General features: G+C 41.0%; 1 protein-coding gene across 8 annotated transcripts in view; it reads right to left on the reverse strand.

Moving 5' to 3' along the window:
- Positions 1 to 15,811, reverse strand: part of GALNT10 (polypeptide N-acetylgalactosaminyltransferase 10) — a 216,969-nt gene that overhangs the window by 148,502 nt on the left and 52,656 nt on the right. The window contains exon 1 of one of the 8 annotated variants that reach the window (XM_025435120.3): positions 10,865 to 11,141. The exons of the other annotated variants lie outside the window; for them this stretch is intronic. Within the exon in view, the coding sequence (XP_025290905.1) occupies positions 10,865 to 10,921 (57 nt within the window). The 5' untranslated portion in view covers positions 10,922 to 11,141. Of the gene's footprint in view, positions 1 to 10,864; positions 11,142 to 15,811 lie in introns of those variants that run through there. 8 annotated transcript variants of the gene reach the window in all.

Genomic DNA, 15,811 nt, shown 5'->3' on the forward strand with positions numbered 1-15,811 from the left:
TGGGATGACGACCTGAGCCAAAGGCAGACGCTTAACCAACTGAGCCACCTAGCTGCCCCACAAAGAGAAAATATGAATCTTTCCTTCAGAGGTTCAAGAGTGACTCCAGCCATGCTCTTGCCCTGAGACTTCCTAAAATGCTGTGTGTTCCATGATATCTACCAGATGGTGTGATTCAAGATGTAGGTCTTCAGCGTTCACTAGCAATGCTTCTCAAACAGTGACTTTGCTTTATCTTACTCATGATATCTCAAATCTTACTTTCCACTCTATAATGGAGGTCTTAACTTTATAATATAAAAGTAATGTTTCTTTCCCTTCTTCTCCAAATAGTTTGAGTAAACCTGATGCTTCTGGAAGGTGTGCCTTATTGTTCCAACATGCACTCATGGCATCAAAACCCATTCATAGGCAAAGAGCTGATTAACTACCATATCAGCAGGTGCTAAGCAGGTAGACCAAAGAGCTAGGCAATGGGCTGTGGGGTCCAGGAAAAGGGAAGAAAAATCAGTTAAAGTCTGGAGCAAGGTTCTCCAGAAGGATGGATAAATTTTTTTTTTAAAGATTTTATTTATTCATGACACACACACACACACACAGAGAGAGAGAGAGAGAGAGAGAGAGAGAGAGAGAGAGAGGCAGAGACACAGGAAGAGAGAGAAGCAGGCTCTACCCAGGGAGCCCGATGTGGGACTCCATCCTGGGACTCCAGGATCAGGCCCTGGGCTAAAGGTGGAGCTAAACTGCTGAGCCACCTGGGCTGCCCAAATTTGTTGTTTTTAATGAGAGTCCTTAATTGTACTTTCCCTGACTGTAGATTATATATATATGGTTTTTTTTTTTTTTTTTTTTTTTGAAAAGAGGAAAGCACAGAGAAGAAAATTTAAATACCCTACAGGAAACTGGGAAAAATGGTGCACAGGACCTCTTTGTAATGTTTTTACAACTACATGTAAAATCTATAATTATCTCAAAATAAAAAATGTAATTTAAAAAATCCTCCCTAATCCCACCAGCCAATAATAACCACTGTTGATAATTCTGTGGTTACCCTTTTTATCTTGTTTCAATGCATGTGTCTAAAATCTGAAATCTGAAGACCTAATTGGAGGTCTGGAACCAGCTTTCTTTACCTGTCATTGTGTCAAGAGAAATTTCCTATTATTAAAAGTTCTTTGAAAGTATTTTCAAAGGGTACATTATATTCTATTACATGGGTGAATCATATCCCCTACTGCTGGACATTTAATTGCTTTCAATTTTCCACTATTACATTTTTTCATGTTATATATATTTTACTACAATAAACTTTTTTTGTAAGTTTCAATAAACATCCTATCCATCTCACATTTCTGATTACCGTCTCAAGCTGGACTCCTGGAGCAAATTCCTGGCTCTCTTTTTTTTTTATCAACATGTGACTCGCGTCACATGTTGATAACAAAGTTCTTTGCTGATAGAGGGAAGTGGGCAACATTTTTTTTTTTTTTAATGAGGCTGAAAAATATCTTAGAAAAACTCCAGGTGACTGCAAAGTGCCTAATTGGTGATTTTCAAATACAGGGCCATCTGGGAGCCAGGTAGGAGGATCCAGAAAACCCACAAACCCACCTGCCTGCAAACTGGGGTGGGTGCCTCATCCAGCTGTCATGCTCTCCTTGCATCTCAATACAAAATGATCTTTGGAGAGAGACACACTAAACCAGGACATATGGGACTGTCTTTTGTAAAAAGAGGTTGTTCACTCTTCTCCTAGGAGGGTAATAGCTTGGGAAATATGCATAAACCATTGCTGCTAGGATATAAACAGCACGAAATTATCCAAACTTGGAGCCATTAAAGATGCACATTGTGAATTTAGAATCAAAACACTCTATAAATTTATAGCAAATCTGCACATTGAAAAATCAGTCTGCAGACTATAAAAGCAGTTGTTGGTTGAAAGCTTTTGCAAATGCTCCTGACTACACTTCTGGGGTGGGTACAAGGTATGAGAGCAATGGGTTTCTCTCAAGGAAGGCTTCATTGACATCTGGAAACAAAGCAGCTCTGAGATGCCTTCCAAGGAGGTCACTTTCTTCCAAGGTCTGATGTTCTCCACTACTGGTTCTACCATTTTTCTGGAAGTGATATGGTGAAGTTCTCTGTCATAAGCCTAAAGACTACCTGAGACCTGACTGGTTCTTTCATACGTTGGGGAGTGAGATAAAAAATAAGGGCTTGGACAAGTTACCATAAGGCTCCTTACATCCCTTCCCGAAATATAAATATTGCCAACAAGGGAAGACATGTAAGGTTTGGAAAACTCACTGAGAACTCTTTGTCTTCAGAAATTATACTTGCTGATTATTTTTCAGTGTTTCCCTTAAAGAAGAGTGATAAAAACCTACCTACCACAACTCTTCCCCACCCCTGGAATAAGGTCAGGGAGGGAGCTGTGAGTGGAGGTCCCCTTGGCGGTCACTTCTGCCCACTGGAGGTCAGAAGAAAGTCTCCTCTTTGACAGATGACATGTGTGCTTGCAGCATTTGGCTGTGGTTTCAGGTACTCCCTAAAAGCTGAGAGGGGGTCTATACTGCTCAGAAATGGAATTAATTTCCTCTAGGGAAGGCTAAAACAAGTATTTGTTATCCTAGAGAGACTAAAGGGTCAAGGGGGACAGCCATAAAGCTTTTTCTCTTGTCTCTGTTCCTTGGTATTCTAATACTTCCACCTCACTTTAAAAAATGTTATTTGCCAACCTATTATTTTGAACAATTTCAAAGAAAAGCTGTATGAATAATAAAAAGAACACCAGTATACCCTTCACTTAGCTTTACCAATTATTAGTATTTTATCACACTTGCTTACCAACCTCTCTATACATTTTTTGCTGAATCATATGAAAGTAAACTGCAGACATCATGATGCTTAACCCTAAGTACTTCAGCATCCATTTCTCAATCAAAAGAACATTCCCTATATAACCACAATTCCATTATCATATTGATACAAATTATCTAATTTACACTCTGTATTCAAATTTTCCCTCAAATCATTATATTTTTTAAGATATATTTATCTGAGAGAGAGAGAGAGAGAGAGAGAGGAGGGGCAGAGGGAGAAAGAGAGAAATCCTCAAGCAGACTTCCTGAGCCCAATGCAGGTCTCGAACCCAGGACCCTGAGATCATGACCTGAGCCAGAAAAAAGTCAGATGCCCAACCCACCGAGCCCCCCAGGAGGCCCCCATCCAAATTACTTTTATTAATTTCTTAACTGGTACATAATTCACACAACATAAAATCTGCCCTTTTAAGTGCAGTGGTTTTTAATATTCTCACCACATTGTGCAATCTTCATCACTAATTCTAGATCATTCTCATCACCCCCAAAAGGAAACTCTGTGCCATTATCAATCACTCCCCATTTCTTCCTCTCCCCAGACTTGGAAACCACTAACCTATGTTCTGTCTCTATGGATTTGCCTCTTCTGGACATTTTATATAAATGGTGGCCACATAATAGGTGTCCTTTGTGGCTGGTTTCTCACTTAGCATCAGGTTTCCAAGGTTCATTCATGGTGTAGCATGCGTCAGTACTTCATTCCTCTCTACAGCTTCATAATACCACATAGTATGGCTAAACCAAATTTTGTATATCTAGTCATCAGTTGATAGACATTTGAGTTGTTTTCACCCTGTGTCTGCTATGGATAATGCTGCTACGAACATTCACATATTAGTTTTTGTGTGAACATATGTTTTCATTTCTCTGGGGTAGACAGCTAGGAGTAGAATCACTAGGTCCCATGGGAACTCTGTGTTTAACCTTTTGAGGAAATGGGGACTGTTTTCCAAAGCGGCATCATCCTACAGTCTCACCAACAATGCATGAGGCTTCAGATTTCTCTACTTCCTCGCCAACACTTGTTACTGTTTGTCTCCAAAGTGCTTTTGCTGTTATTTTTTCCCTGTACCAGGATCCAATCAGGGATTCTGCATTGTATTTACTCATCATGTCTCTTTTGCTTTCTTTCATCTGGACCTGTTCCCCAACCTTCTTTTGCCTTTCCTGATGTTAGCATTAAAAGAATAAAAACAGTCTAGTCCAGAGTTGGTATTCATCTGTGATTGTGGTGGGTCCTAAAGCACCTTCCTCTTGCTCACCACATCAACACCTTAGGAGAGGTCTCTAGGTTGATGAGCACACTAACCTTGTACAAACTCTTGGTCAGAGCTTAGCAAAATGATCTTGTGCCTCTTAAGTGGGAAATGCTTCTCGATACCCTAAGGCTTCCGTTTGGCATCAGGAGGCATCTCAGGGGAAGGTGGCAGATTGGGCTGAGGTGGAGGAGAATGTGTCTGAGGGGCACAGTAGAATCTGGGCACCTGCCTTGAAGTGGCCCTCCACAACACCTGCCAGCTGGGTTGTCTTGAGCGCTGGAGTTAATTGGGGGCACTGAACTACAACAGGGGATAGCACTGCAGAGTGAGACCCACCGGCTCCACCACGGTAATGAGCTCTGACATGTATCACATCTCAGACTGTAGCTAATTAAATTCTCCACAGCTTCTCCAACAGCAAGGAAGACTTGCAGCACTCAGCTGCAGGGGGGCAGGATCAAGGATCCTGGGACCTACTCCTGGCTTAGCCACAGATCCTCTGCATGACACAAGGCAGGTAAATCAACTCCTCTGGGCCCTCCCTCATCTATAATGTGGGGTGGGGGGAACACATGTGAGGTTTCTTTAAAAGCTAAGAGTCTCTCATTCTAGACATTATACTGTCAGTTTATGTTACCGACAGTAACTCAGATGTGCTCTTGTCAAAGGGTGATAAATGCAAGAGCTAATGCAATATGGTGGCAGCCTAGCTACAGCATCACAATAGCACTAGTAACTCACAGGCGCTACCTCTTCACATTGTGTAGCACCTTATAGCTCTTCCACAAATGTTAGCTCACTTGTCCCTGCATGGGGTAGAAAGGGAACAAGTGATGGCGCCCATTTTGCATGTGAAGGTTTGCGGATCTAAGGTGAATTCATTCATTCTTGAATCATCACGAAGCATCTACATGTGTCAGGTGCTGTGTGGTAGGCCCTGGATGCACAACACTGAGCTCGACAGGTAGGAGTTTTCCCTCTTGAGCTTTTAGCTGGGTGGAAAGGACGATTAAACAAGCTACAACAACAAAATGTGAGCACCGCAGAACTCAGGGACCCACAGGAAGTCCATGCAAGGGGCTCTCACCTGGGCTAGTGGTTGGCCTCAGGTGGCCTTCATAGACCACATGACGTCTAGTCCTAGCCCAGGGCTCTTTGGGTCCTCTAAGGTGGAGCAGATATGCTTCAGGTAGTAGGAATAAGACTCTCACCTGAGGCCCACTTGGCTACTTGGAGAAAGGGCAACACAATGCTTTTTCAGGGATTAGAATATATTAGTGCTTAATACAGAGTTGCCGAACGAATGAACTCCAGTGCCCACGGGCCTCAGCTCCTGAAGAGACAAGAAATTAGGGCAAGGCTGCTAAGGGATGTTAGGTTTTGAGTCAACTTCCTTGGCTTCCCCTGCTGCATGACAGTGCCAAGGGTCAGCTCTCCCTCTTTCTGGGGCTCAGTTTCCCAGTCTCCCCACCTGCAAGGTGAGCATGTTGAATTAATGCTTGCTCTTTTGCTCAATCTACTTAAGGAGCTCTCAAAACTTTCTCTCTTCCTTTCTCAAACATCAAAAGACAAAGACAAAGCATGAATTGATGCATTTCAGTGGTGTCTCATAAAACGAAATTAATGGTGTCAGGAATCTTTAACTGACCTCTGAAGTCAAATTCTTCAAGGCTGATTGGCTGGACACAGCTGTTTAATAATGAGTAACCCCCCCCCCCCCCCCCCCCCGCAACCTCATACTCCTTGGCAGTTAATAGGGTCATCCCATAACTCTTCCCATGAGAAGGAGAGAAGAGGGAACGGCCGGTGTCTACACTTTGCAAAGGCTTGTTCATAAAGCAATATTTATACATTCCCTTTAACCTGACATTGCATAAGATCTATTACCAGTTAATTAAATTGTTACTGTTTTATACATTGACTTCTGGTTGTGATCAGCATCTAAATTTACAGATCCACAAGTCTGCACTGACTTGCGTGAAGAAGCTAAATAATATTCACTTAAAAGAGCATTAAATTGTGCAGAACCATCATGAGCAATCAATAAAGGCTTCATGTTAAACAGAATTTAAAGAGATGGTATTTGCTACTTTACTCCCTTGAGAAACATATGCCTTTAAAAGTTATTTCCTATCCCTGAATTCCCTGAGACTACAGTGATTTTGACAATTTTCTGATTTGTTTAAAATGAACAATTATAAAACTTCGTTAGAGGCATTTGCATTCATCTAAAAGGGGGTGCGTCCTGGATCCTGCCACTGTCATAAAGGGAAAAGAGACAGGAGACTAATTAAGTAACAAAGCCTCAGCCAGAAACCTCGTTTCTAGAGGCATAATCTCCTTTGCCAGGCTCGGGGCAGATGACTGGCTGCATGCTTCCTCCTCGGCCTAATCCTCCCTCCTCCTCAGCAAGAAGCGTTCAGACAGTGTCTGGAATAATAATGTAATTACGGACAGCTCAAACACCTCATCCATGAAGGACAAGAATTTGGAGTCTTTCAAATCTGGGAAGGAGAATCAAAGGCACCAAAGGGTGGTTTCTTTTCGGGGGGCCGGAGGGGTTAGAATGGTCTTTCTCATTTTTTTTCCCCCACTAAAGCACACATGCTTCTCAGAAGGAAAGTAATTGCTTTTGACCAAGACATGATGGCTACTCAGGTCAAAGTGGCCTCTGCACTCACTCAAAAACGCAACCCCAAAACCTCAAGTATCTTTCCCCCAGTAAAAGCCAAATATGTTTTGTTTTCTTCCATCATGGTTCTTCTTTCAGTCTAGATCATAGAGTTCTCAATGTTGTGAAAAAAAAAAAAAAGATACAGGATTAATGGGCAAGGATTCTGTTTTATGAATCTTACATTCCCTGGATTTAGCACAGTGATGGCTACACAGAAGATGCTAAATAAATGTTTGCTGATTGGCATTAGTAATACTTCATGTTGCTTAAGTGAAATATAATTTTGCTCATTTCCATTTGGAAGAACACCATCTTGGGGAATACTCTGAGTACAGGTTCCCACTGCACATGTAAATATTGTTAAAAGACAAAAGCCAAAGACCATGGTCCAGAGCCATGATTTTCAAACAGCATTCCACAGAGGCTTATCAGTTAAACAGAGGTGACTCAGGGGTTGTGTTAGGGAGGGAAGAGGGCAGAGACTGCTGGGCCGCCAACCCCATCCCATGTCCATTTCAATGAAAACAACTCACTTCTATCTGTTTTCTGTGCTAGGCTTTTTTTTTTTTTTTTTTTTTTAAGATTTTATTTATTTATTTGAAAGAGAGAGAGAACACAAGTAGGAGGAGCTGCAGGCAGGGGCAGAGGGAAAAGAAGACTCCCCACTGAGCAGGGAGCCTGATGCAGGACTTGATCCCAGGGCCCTGAGATCACGACCTAAGCCAAAGGCAGATATTTAACCCACTGAGCCACCCAGGCAACCTTGTGCTAGGTTTTCACATAAAAGATCCTTTGAAGAAAAATGTCCTACAACTGGACATACACATAGTCTCCAAGTATCCCTCTACAAGATAATTACTAATTGCACAAGGAAAAATAGTAGCTTGACCCTAGAGAAACCTGGCATATATCATCTTAACACTGTTGATAATAACTCATCATGTACCTCTGATGTGGCACTGAGGGCACATGTCACTTCTATGGAATTCTTGCCCATGTGCATGAGAGACATCAGGCAAACCCAAATTGGGGGACATTCTACAAAACAATTGGTTATTCTTTTCAAAGTGTCAAAGTCACAAAACACAAAGAAGAGGCTGAAGAAACGTCACATATTGGAAGACACTAAGGAGATATATGACAACTAAACGTGATACGGGATCCTGGGATAGAAAAAAGAATACTAGTGGGAAAAACGGCAAAGTACAAATAAGGTCTGTAGATTGGTTAACAATATTATTTCACGGGGCACCTAGGTGGCTCAGTCAGCTGAGCGTCTGACTCATGATTTTGGCTCAGGTAATGATCTCAGGGTGGTGAGATCGAGCTCCGCATCAGGCTCCACACTGAGTGCAGACCCTGCTTAAGATTCCCTCTCCCTCTGCCCCTCCCCCCTCTAAAAATAATAATAACATCATTTAGTGGGTCTATATAATTTGTACTATGGTTATATAAGATGTTAACATTAGGGGAAGCTGGATGAAGGGAACAAAGGAATATTTTTGTAATATTTTTGTAAATCTAAAATTATTTCAAAATAAAAGTAAAAAAAGTTTATGAACTAAATAAACTTTTAAAAAATCACCATCTGAGAGAATTATAATTGGAATTCTGGATTGATCTTCAAATATGAAAAAAAAATATATAGAAAAATAACAGAACCTCTGTCATGCCAAGTCTGATTTAGGTATAAGTGTGAATTTTAATGTTATTCATTTTAAAAAACCTGACTGTCTGGCTTTTCCTGGCAATGCTCCCTAGAATAAAGACCAAGTAGTGATGAGAAGACCTCAAGCCAACATACATGGAAGAAGAAAAGCAGTTTGGACATACTGGGGAAGAGGCAAAAGGGGTGGGAGGGAAAAGAAAGATGGAAACTGGCTAGTGAATTAACTCAGGTTTCACCTATAAAATTCCTAAGAATTTTGCATTCTATTCCATAGCGTACTTATGGTTGTTTTCATATAAATGTTACAGTCATTCGCCTACTCCCAGACCATGTCAGAAGAGAAGGACCATGTTTATTCTGTGGATTCTCATACCTTCTGGTATCTATCCTAACTTCTAGAAGCATGGTGTTATAAGTGGCTGAGGAAATATTTATTAATTTTCATTATATCAGCATATTCAGTAGTACAAAGAAGTGCTTTAAGATTTTTTTTTTTACAGATTTAAAGCTTAAAAACACAAACATATCTGCAAAATCCTACTCATCCAGAAAACCTCATTCCCTAATGATATCAGATAAATGAAGCATTGCTCTACCAAGAAGTTGTGTTAAGACCTCAGGAAATTGGCATTGTACATATATTAGTTATGCATGAGAAAATAAAACCTGGCCTTTCTTTTTTTTTTTTTTAAGATTTTATTTATTTATTCATAGACACAGAGAGAGGGGGGCAAAGACACAGACAGAGGGAGAAGCAGGCTCCACACAGGGAGCCCGATGTGGGACTGGATCCCGGGTCTCCAGGATCACACCCCAGGCTGCAGGCAGCACCAAACCACTGCTCCACCAGGGCTGCCCAAACCTGGCCTTTCTTTTTCTATTTTGAAAAGTATGGGTTTCGCAAATGCCCCATTGGTTCTTTTATTTATTTATTTATTTTAAGGAGAATATCTGAACTGCTGATAACAGATTACCTGTTTTTGAAGAGGTATTAAAATTCTGCATTTGGCCTTTCTTCCTTGGAAAGCGAGGATCCTTATTAAGGGTGTTTTTTGGTCCTCATGACACTCAATAAACGTTAAAATATTTGTTGTTTTAAATATAAAAGCAGGCAATTGCTTTCTCAGTCTTCATTCCTTTGTTTTTCTAGAACCTACACCCTGATCTTGTGGAGCTAGCCTTCTCCCAGTGTCAGTTCACACTGTTTAGGGGGGCTGGCCTCAGTTCCACAAGTAGAGAGCTGTCCCATACAAAGAGGATGGTATCTTCCTGACCACCATAAAAGGCTTAAAGAGTGGACACAGAGATTGGCTCAGTGATTCTGATTACAAAGATCAGAAGAGAGATTTTCTCCTTCTCCTGAGCTGCCAAGCTGAGGGAAGGAAGCGTTTTGCTATGGGAAGCCTCCTGCCACCAAGAGGGGGAAAGATGGCCTGAAGAGAAGCAACCAGCCCCCAGCACACATTACTGAAGACCTCAAGCTCCAGGATCCAGCCATGCCTGAAGGCAGTACTTCCCCAGTCTTTCTACTTAAAAATAATCCAAAAGTCCTTTTGCTTAAGCCCATTTGAAAAGAGTTTCTGTTATTTACAACTGGAAGAGTCCTAATACAAACATCTTTTAAAAAAAAATAGAGAATATTAGGAAGGCAGAGAGGAAGTGGGGCTTTCCAACCTCTAAAATTCAATTTTATACCCAGGTTCAGACAATTCTACTCAGATGAAAGGATAGTCAGGGGTGCTTGGGTGGCTCAGTCAGTTAAGCATCTGACTCTTGGTTTTAGCTCAGGTCATGATCTCGGGGTTGTGAAACTAAGCCTTATGTCATGTTCGGTGCTTAGCATGGAGTCTGGCTGGAGATTATCTCCCTCTCTCTCTGCCCCTCCCTCTGCTTGAGTACATGCTATTTCTCTCAATAAATAGAATCTTAAAAAAAAAAAGTATAGTCATAAGGACAAGAAAGCATAAAGAAGTCAAAAGAAATTGGTTTTGAAGTTCAGCAAATGGAATTCAAAACTGACGAGAACTGACCAGATAAACAGCTCTGGGCAACTGCTAACCCTTTCTGAGCTTCCATTTTTACATGTCTAAAACGGGAGTGATAACTTCCCAGCGTTGTTATAAAAACCAGAGAGATAACAGATGACACAGAGAAGCAGTGCCTGGTCAAATAGGGTTATTTCTTTCCTTTGCTAGGACACAGATAAGGTGGCAGGGAAGGATGGCAGCATCTGGGTTCATGAGATGGCCAGTGAAGCCCACACATCAAAGTGCTAACATCGAAAACATCTGTGGTGAATGATGAAAAAAGGGGGAAGTCAAGACATCCCATCCAAACAGTATGACAGTGTTTGAAGCTAAATATGTGAACTAGATACCTGATTATAAAATGCATCACAAATCCTCTCTCTTCCACGGCACTGTTTAGACTTCATATTGAAGAACACAATTACATTCGACTAATGGAACTTCTGGGAGCTGATGTGGCACTCAGTTTCCAAAAGCTGCCTCTCACCACACACCAAGAAAACCTCACCTATTTGGTAATATAAAATAATAATAAATACATGAAAGAAATGCAAAATAAATGGGAATGTATGAAATAAAATGAGATAAATCAAATTAATGAAAAAAAGTCTCAAACTGCAGGTCTAAGGTCACCTCCAATCTACAATGGACCATACACAGTACCTTTTTAAAACAATATAAACTTATCTTTCCAAATACTAAAAATCCAGAAAGTTCTTTTAAAGTTCCAGATGTCCAGTTTCTCTGGAATAACCACAAGGCCTGGTAACCTATCCCTGTGCTCCTATATGGCAGCAGTTGGCAGTAGCTGAGTTGCCAGTGGATGCCCCTTGAGATGAGGGGCCATATCCTCCAACCATCTGCTCTCTTCCCAACCTGACCCACTCTCTTACATAGGCAGGCATCACTCACGCAACTGGCCTCTAGAGCCCCTCTAGGAATTTGCATTTGCTGCCCATTAGAAGGGAGTAGATCTGGGATCTCAGGAAGGCATCCACCACCCTCTTCCTCTGTCAACCTCCCCACTCCAGAAGCAAAATTATAAGGGTTACTAAGAAAGGAAGACTTAGTGGTGGTGGATGTACCACTGAAATGTACTTTCAAAAAGAATGGCCATGCACAGTAACTTCTTGCAAGATACATCCACGAAGGCAAGAGAAACAAAAGCAAAAATGAACTATTGGGACTTCATTAAGATAAGAAGCTTTTGCACAGCAAAGGATACAGTCAACAAAACTAAAAGACAACCTACAGAATGGGAGAAGATATTTGCAAATGACATATCAGATAAAGGGCTAGTTTCCAAGATCTATAAAGAACTTATTAAACTCAAAAGCAAAGAAACAAACAATCCAATCATGAAATGGGCAAAAGACATGAACAGAAATCTCACAGAGGAAAACACAGACATGGCCAACAGGCACATGAGAAAATGCTCCACATCACTTGCCATCAGGGAAATACAAATCAAAACCACAATGAGATACCACCTCACACACCAGTGAGAATGGGGAAAATTAAGAAGGCAGGAAACCACAAATGTTGGAGAGGATGCGGAGAAAAGGGAACCCTCTTACACTGTTGGTGGGAATGTGAACTGGTGCAGCCACTCTGGAAAACTGTGTGGAGGTTCCTCAAAGAGTTAAAAATAGATCTGCCCTACAACCCAGCAATTGCACTGCTGGGCATTTACCCCAAAGATACAGATACAATGAAATGCCAGGACACCTGCACCCCGATGTTTATAGCAGCAATGTCCACAATAGCCAAACTGTGGAAGGAGCCTCGGTATCCATCGAAAGATGAATGGATAAAGAGGATGTGGTTTATGTATACAATGGAATATTACTCAGCCATTAGAAATGACAAATACCCACCATTTGCTTCGACGTGGATGGATCTGGAGGGTATTATGCTAAGTGAAATAAGTCAATCGGAGAAGGACAAACATTATATGGTCTCATTCATTTGGGGAATATAAAAAATAGTGAAAGGGAATAAAGGGGAAAGGAGAAAAATGAGTGGGAAATATCAGAAAGGGAGACAGAACATGAGAGACTCCTAACTCTGGGAAACGGACTTAGGGGTGGTGGAAGGGGAGGTGGGCGGGGGATGGGGGTGACTGGGTGACAGGCACTGAGAGGGGCGCTTGATGGGATGAGCACTGGGTGTTATTCTATATGTTGGCAAATTGAACACCAATAAAAAATAAATTTATATTAAAAAAAAAGAGTGGCCGTGGTATGTGAATTATACCTCAATAATAAAGCTGTTGAAGAAGCATTGGAGAAGGCTGAAGAGGGGGAAAAGGGTAAAACAGGGGGAGAAACAGGAAGAGGAATAAAGGCTCCCTATAGGGCAAGGTCTTGACCAGACTATGATACTGACAAGGTCTACCCTTAATAACCCCCAAGCTTCCTTTTTAGCGTCCCTCTCCTAAAAAATAAAAGAAATCTGGTTTTCAGCCAGCCACAGAGGTGTGAAGTATGGGAAAGTAGAAGGTATACTAGATCCACAGTCAGGAAACCCTGATGTCATCCTTAGCTGTGTGACATTCTGTGAGTCAATCTGACTCTCTGTGTCTCCATGTCACTACTAAAATAAGGATGATAGTTCCTGAACTGCTTAGGGCAAGGATAGTTTTGAAATAATAGTAGAGACAAGAGATGTGAAAGCATTTTTTTTTTTTTTTAACTGTAGAGGGTTGCACCATGTGCAACAAATACAGGACACTCATCATTATCTCTGCCCAATGTCTATGAGGGACATTAATGAATCACAACACTCACTATTGTAGCAAGTATTGGAACTGCTTACCCAAGAGCTCTTTTCCCCATCTGCCATGCTTACAAGGCCCAAATTTTGATATAGTCACCTATTTCCTTCACATAATTAACCAATGTATGTTGGTGAGTCTGTGCCAATTTTGGTGGTCTGATTTTCCTTACTAGACACTGGTTCAAAAATAGAATCAACTGAGCAGGTATTAATTAGTTGGGTTAGAAGCATGAGTTGGGGAAGGATTCCTTCACTAATTAAAGATGACAGAGAGAAAGAGCATACCACATAACTAAGAATATCAGTCTGGAATGATGAACACTAAGACACAATCCAGCAAATGTACTAGGAAGGAAAGGAGGAAGGAAGGAGTATCCTTTTGGGTATCAACAAAAAGGCAAGGTACAACAAGGGACAGAAAATTAGATCACCAGCAGACTTTTTGACAGTAACACTTTATGACAGAAGAAACGGGAATAACATATTCAAGATATTCAAGGAAGGAAAATATGAACCAAGAATTTTATATCCAGCAAAACTGACTTTCCAGTAAAAAGGACACAACTGTTACAACATTCAAGAACTCAAGAGATATTGTTTCCATGAGGTCTTCCTAAGGAATGACCTATAGAACAAGCTTGTCTCTTATAGACAACCAAACTGACTGCAGAAATATCAACATATGGACTGATGGTGAACATTAAATATACAGTTACCTATGGAACCAAGACTAAGTGGGAGTTAGGAGGGAAAGAGTAGTATGCACAATAAAAGACAACTATAAGACAAGTTGAGGGGAGGGAGTGGGGAAAGTTCATGCAAAAAAAATGTTTCAAGGAATCATATTGGTAGCAATGTTATATTGTGATGATGCCAACATTTGCTGTGTGTGTCGTATGGAATAAGGCAAAAGAGTTTAATTCCATTATCTCCTGTATTCTTGAAAACCAGGGTTCTTCATGTGAGGAAAGGAGATAAACATGTATTAAAGAAAAAAACCCTCCAGCTTTGAATTTAAACATATATTGATGAATTCATGAGCTATTTGATCTTTAATGTAAATAAAATATCAAAATATACATATTTATACGTTTATACTCTGTCCAGTGGAAAGTCCAGGAGCAAGTCCACTAGCAAAGAGCATCTCTAATTCCCCCATGATGGTCTTCAAATACCATTTCGCACTAAGAGAAACCAAGAGAGTTCTGATAGGAATGGCTGACCTCAGGTCGAGGGCAGGATATGTACCAGATGCATCTGAAACATCTGAACGTATCAGAGAGAAAGAAAACAATCAAGACTACTGGGATTGTGCCACAGAAAACTTGGCATGTGACTTGAACAGACTCCACCAAATAAGTAAAGAAGAAATGATAGAATCATGATGCCAAGAGACGTCATGTGCCTTCTGATGAAGAAGCACAGTGTCACCTGCATTCTTGCCAGAGGGATCTACACCAGTCTGAGAAAGTCTCTGGATCCAGCTGCCAATTTGCAGAAAATAAAACAGGGGAAGGTGTTAATCTGAACCGTGAATGTACGATCAGCAACGTCTAGACTGATGGGTCTGGGTTCTTCAAAAGACAAATTATAAGGAAAAGAAAGAACTGGTGGAGGAACCTGTAGCTTAAAAGGCTTAAACAATATCATGTGTTAAAATGGGTAAGATTGAATGACTGGGGATGCACATTTGGGGGATAAATCTATTTTCTAAATGGAAGGACATGATTGCTGTGTTAGGTCACATTCAGGGACGGTGGTTGGATAGGGTACAAGAAAGAGTTTCTAGAGGGACTGCCGACAGTTTATTTTTTTGGCTGGTGGTGGTTGCAAGGGCATTCATCTTAAAATAAATTCTTTAAGTTTGCAGTTGTTTTATATGGTTTTCTGTATCTTGTATTTTATTTTACAATAAAAAGGTTGTTTTTAAAAAATAGGAACAGGAGAGAGAAAAGAAAGGGGCTATATCTATCTCTGTCCTTGACATGTCTTGCATCAAGATAGGGATCACAAAGAGAGTGTATTCCAGATACAGGGTACAGCCTAAGCAAAGCTAAGTGGAGAGATGGAAGATGTGGCACATTCCAGCAAAGGCAAGTGGTTCTGTTTGGCTACTCAAGGCCTCTGTGCAAAGAACAGTAGGAAATAAAACTAGAAAAGTAGTTGAGGGCATACTGTGGAAGTCTCATTATGCCTATGTAAGATGTTATTAGCTTAGGAGGAAGAGAAAGAGTAAATGTTTCTGAATAAGGACTCATACCTGGATTGAGCCATCCCAGTGGTCACTTCTCACCCCAACCCCTTCTTCCTTCCTAACAGAACTCCAATTTTGTTCAATTACCCATCCTGCAGGTGTCTGTGTCTACGTGTAATGTCTGAAGCTACAGCAGCCACCTGGGGACAATGAGGAACTTTAACTTGGGAGAACATGCTGAGTATGGCAGAGCACAAAGATGGTAGGAATACAAATCTCAAATCCTGTTGCTGAGCCACTGAATTAATTAATCCCACAGTTGTCC

This window comes from Canis lupus, chromosome 4 (assembly GCF_003254725.2).
Source record: "Canis lupus dingo isolate Sandy chromosome 4, ASM325472v2, whole genome shotgun sequence".
In the NCBI taxonomy this organism is placed as follows: domain Eukaryota; kingdom Metazoa; phylum Chordata; class Mammalia; order Carnivora; family Canidae; genus Canis; species Canis lupus.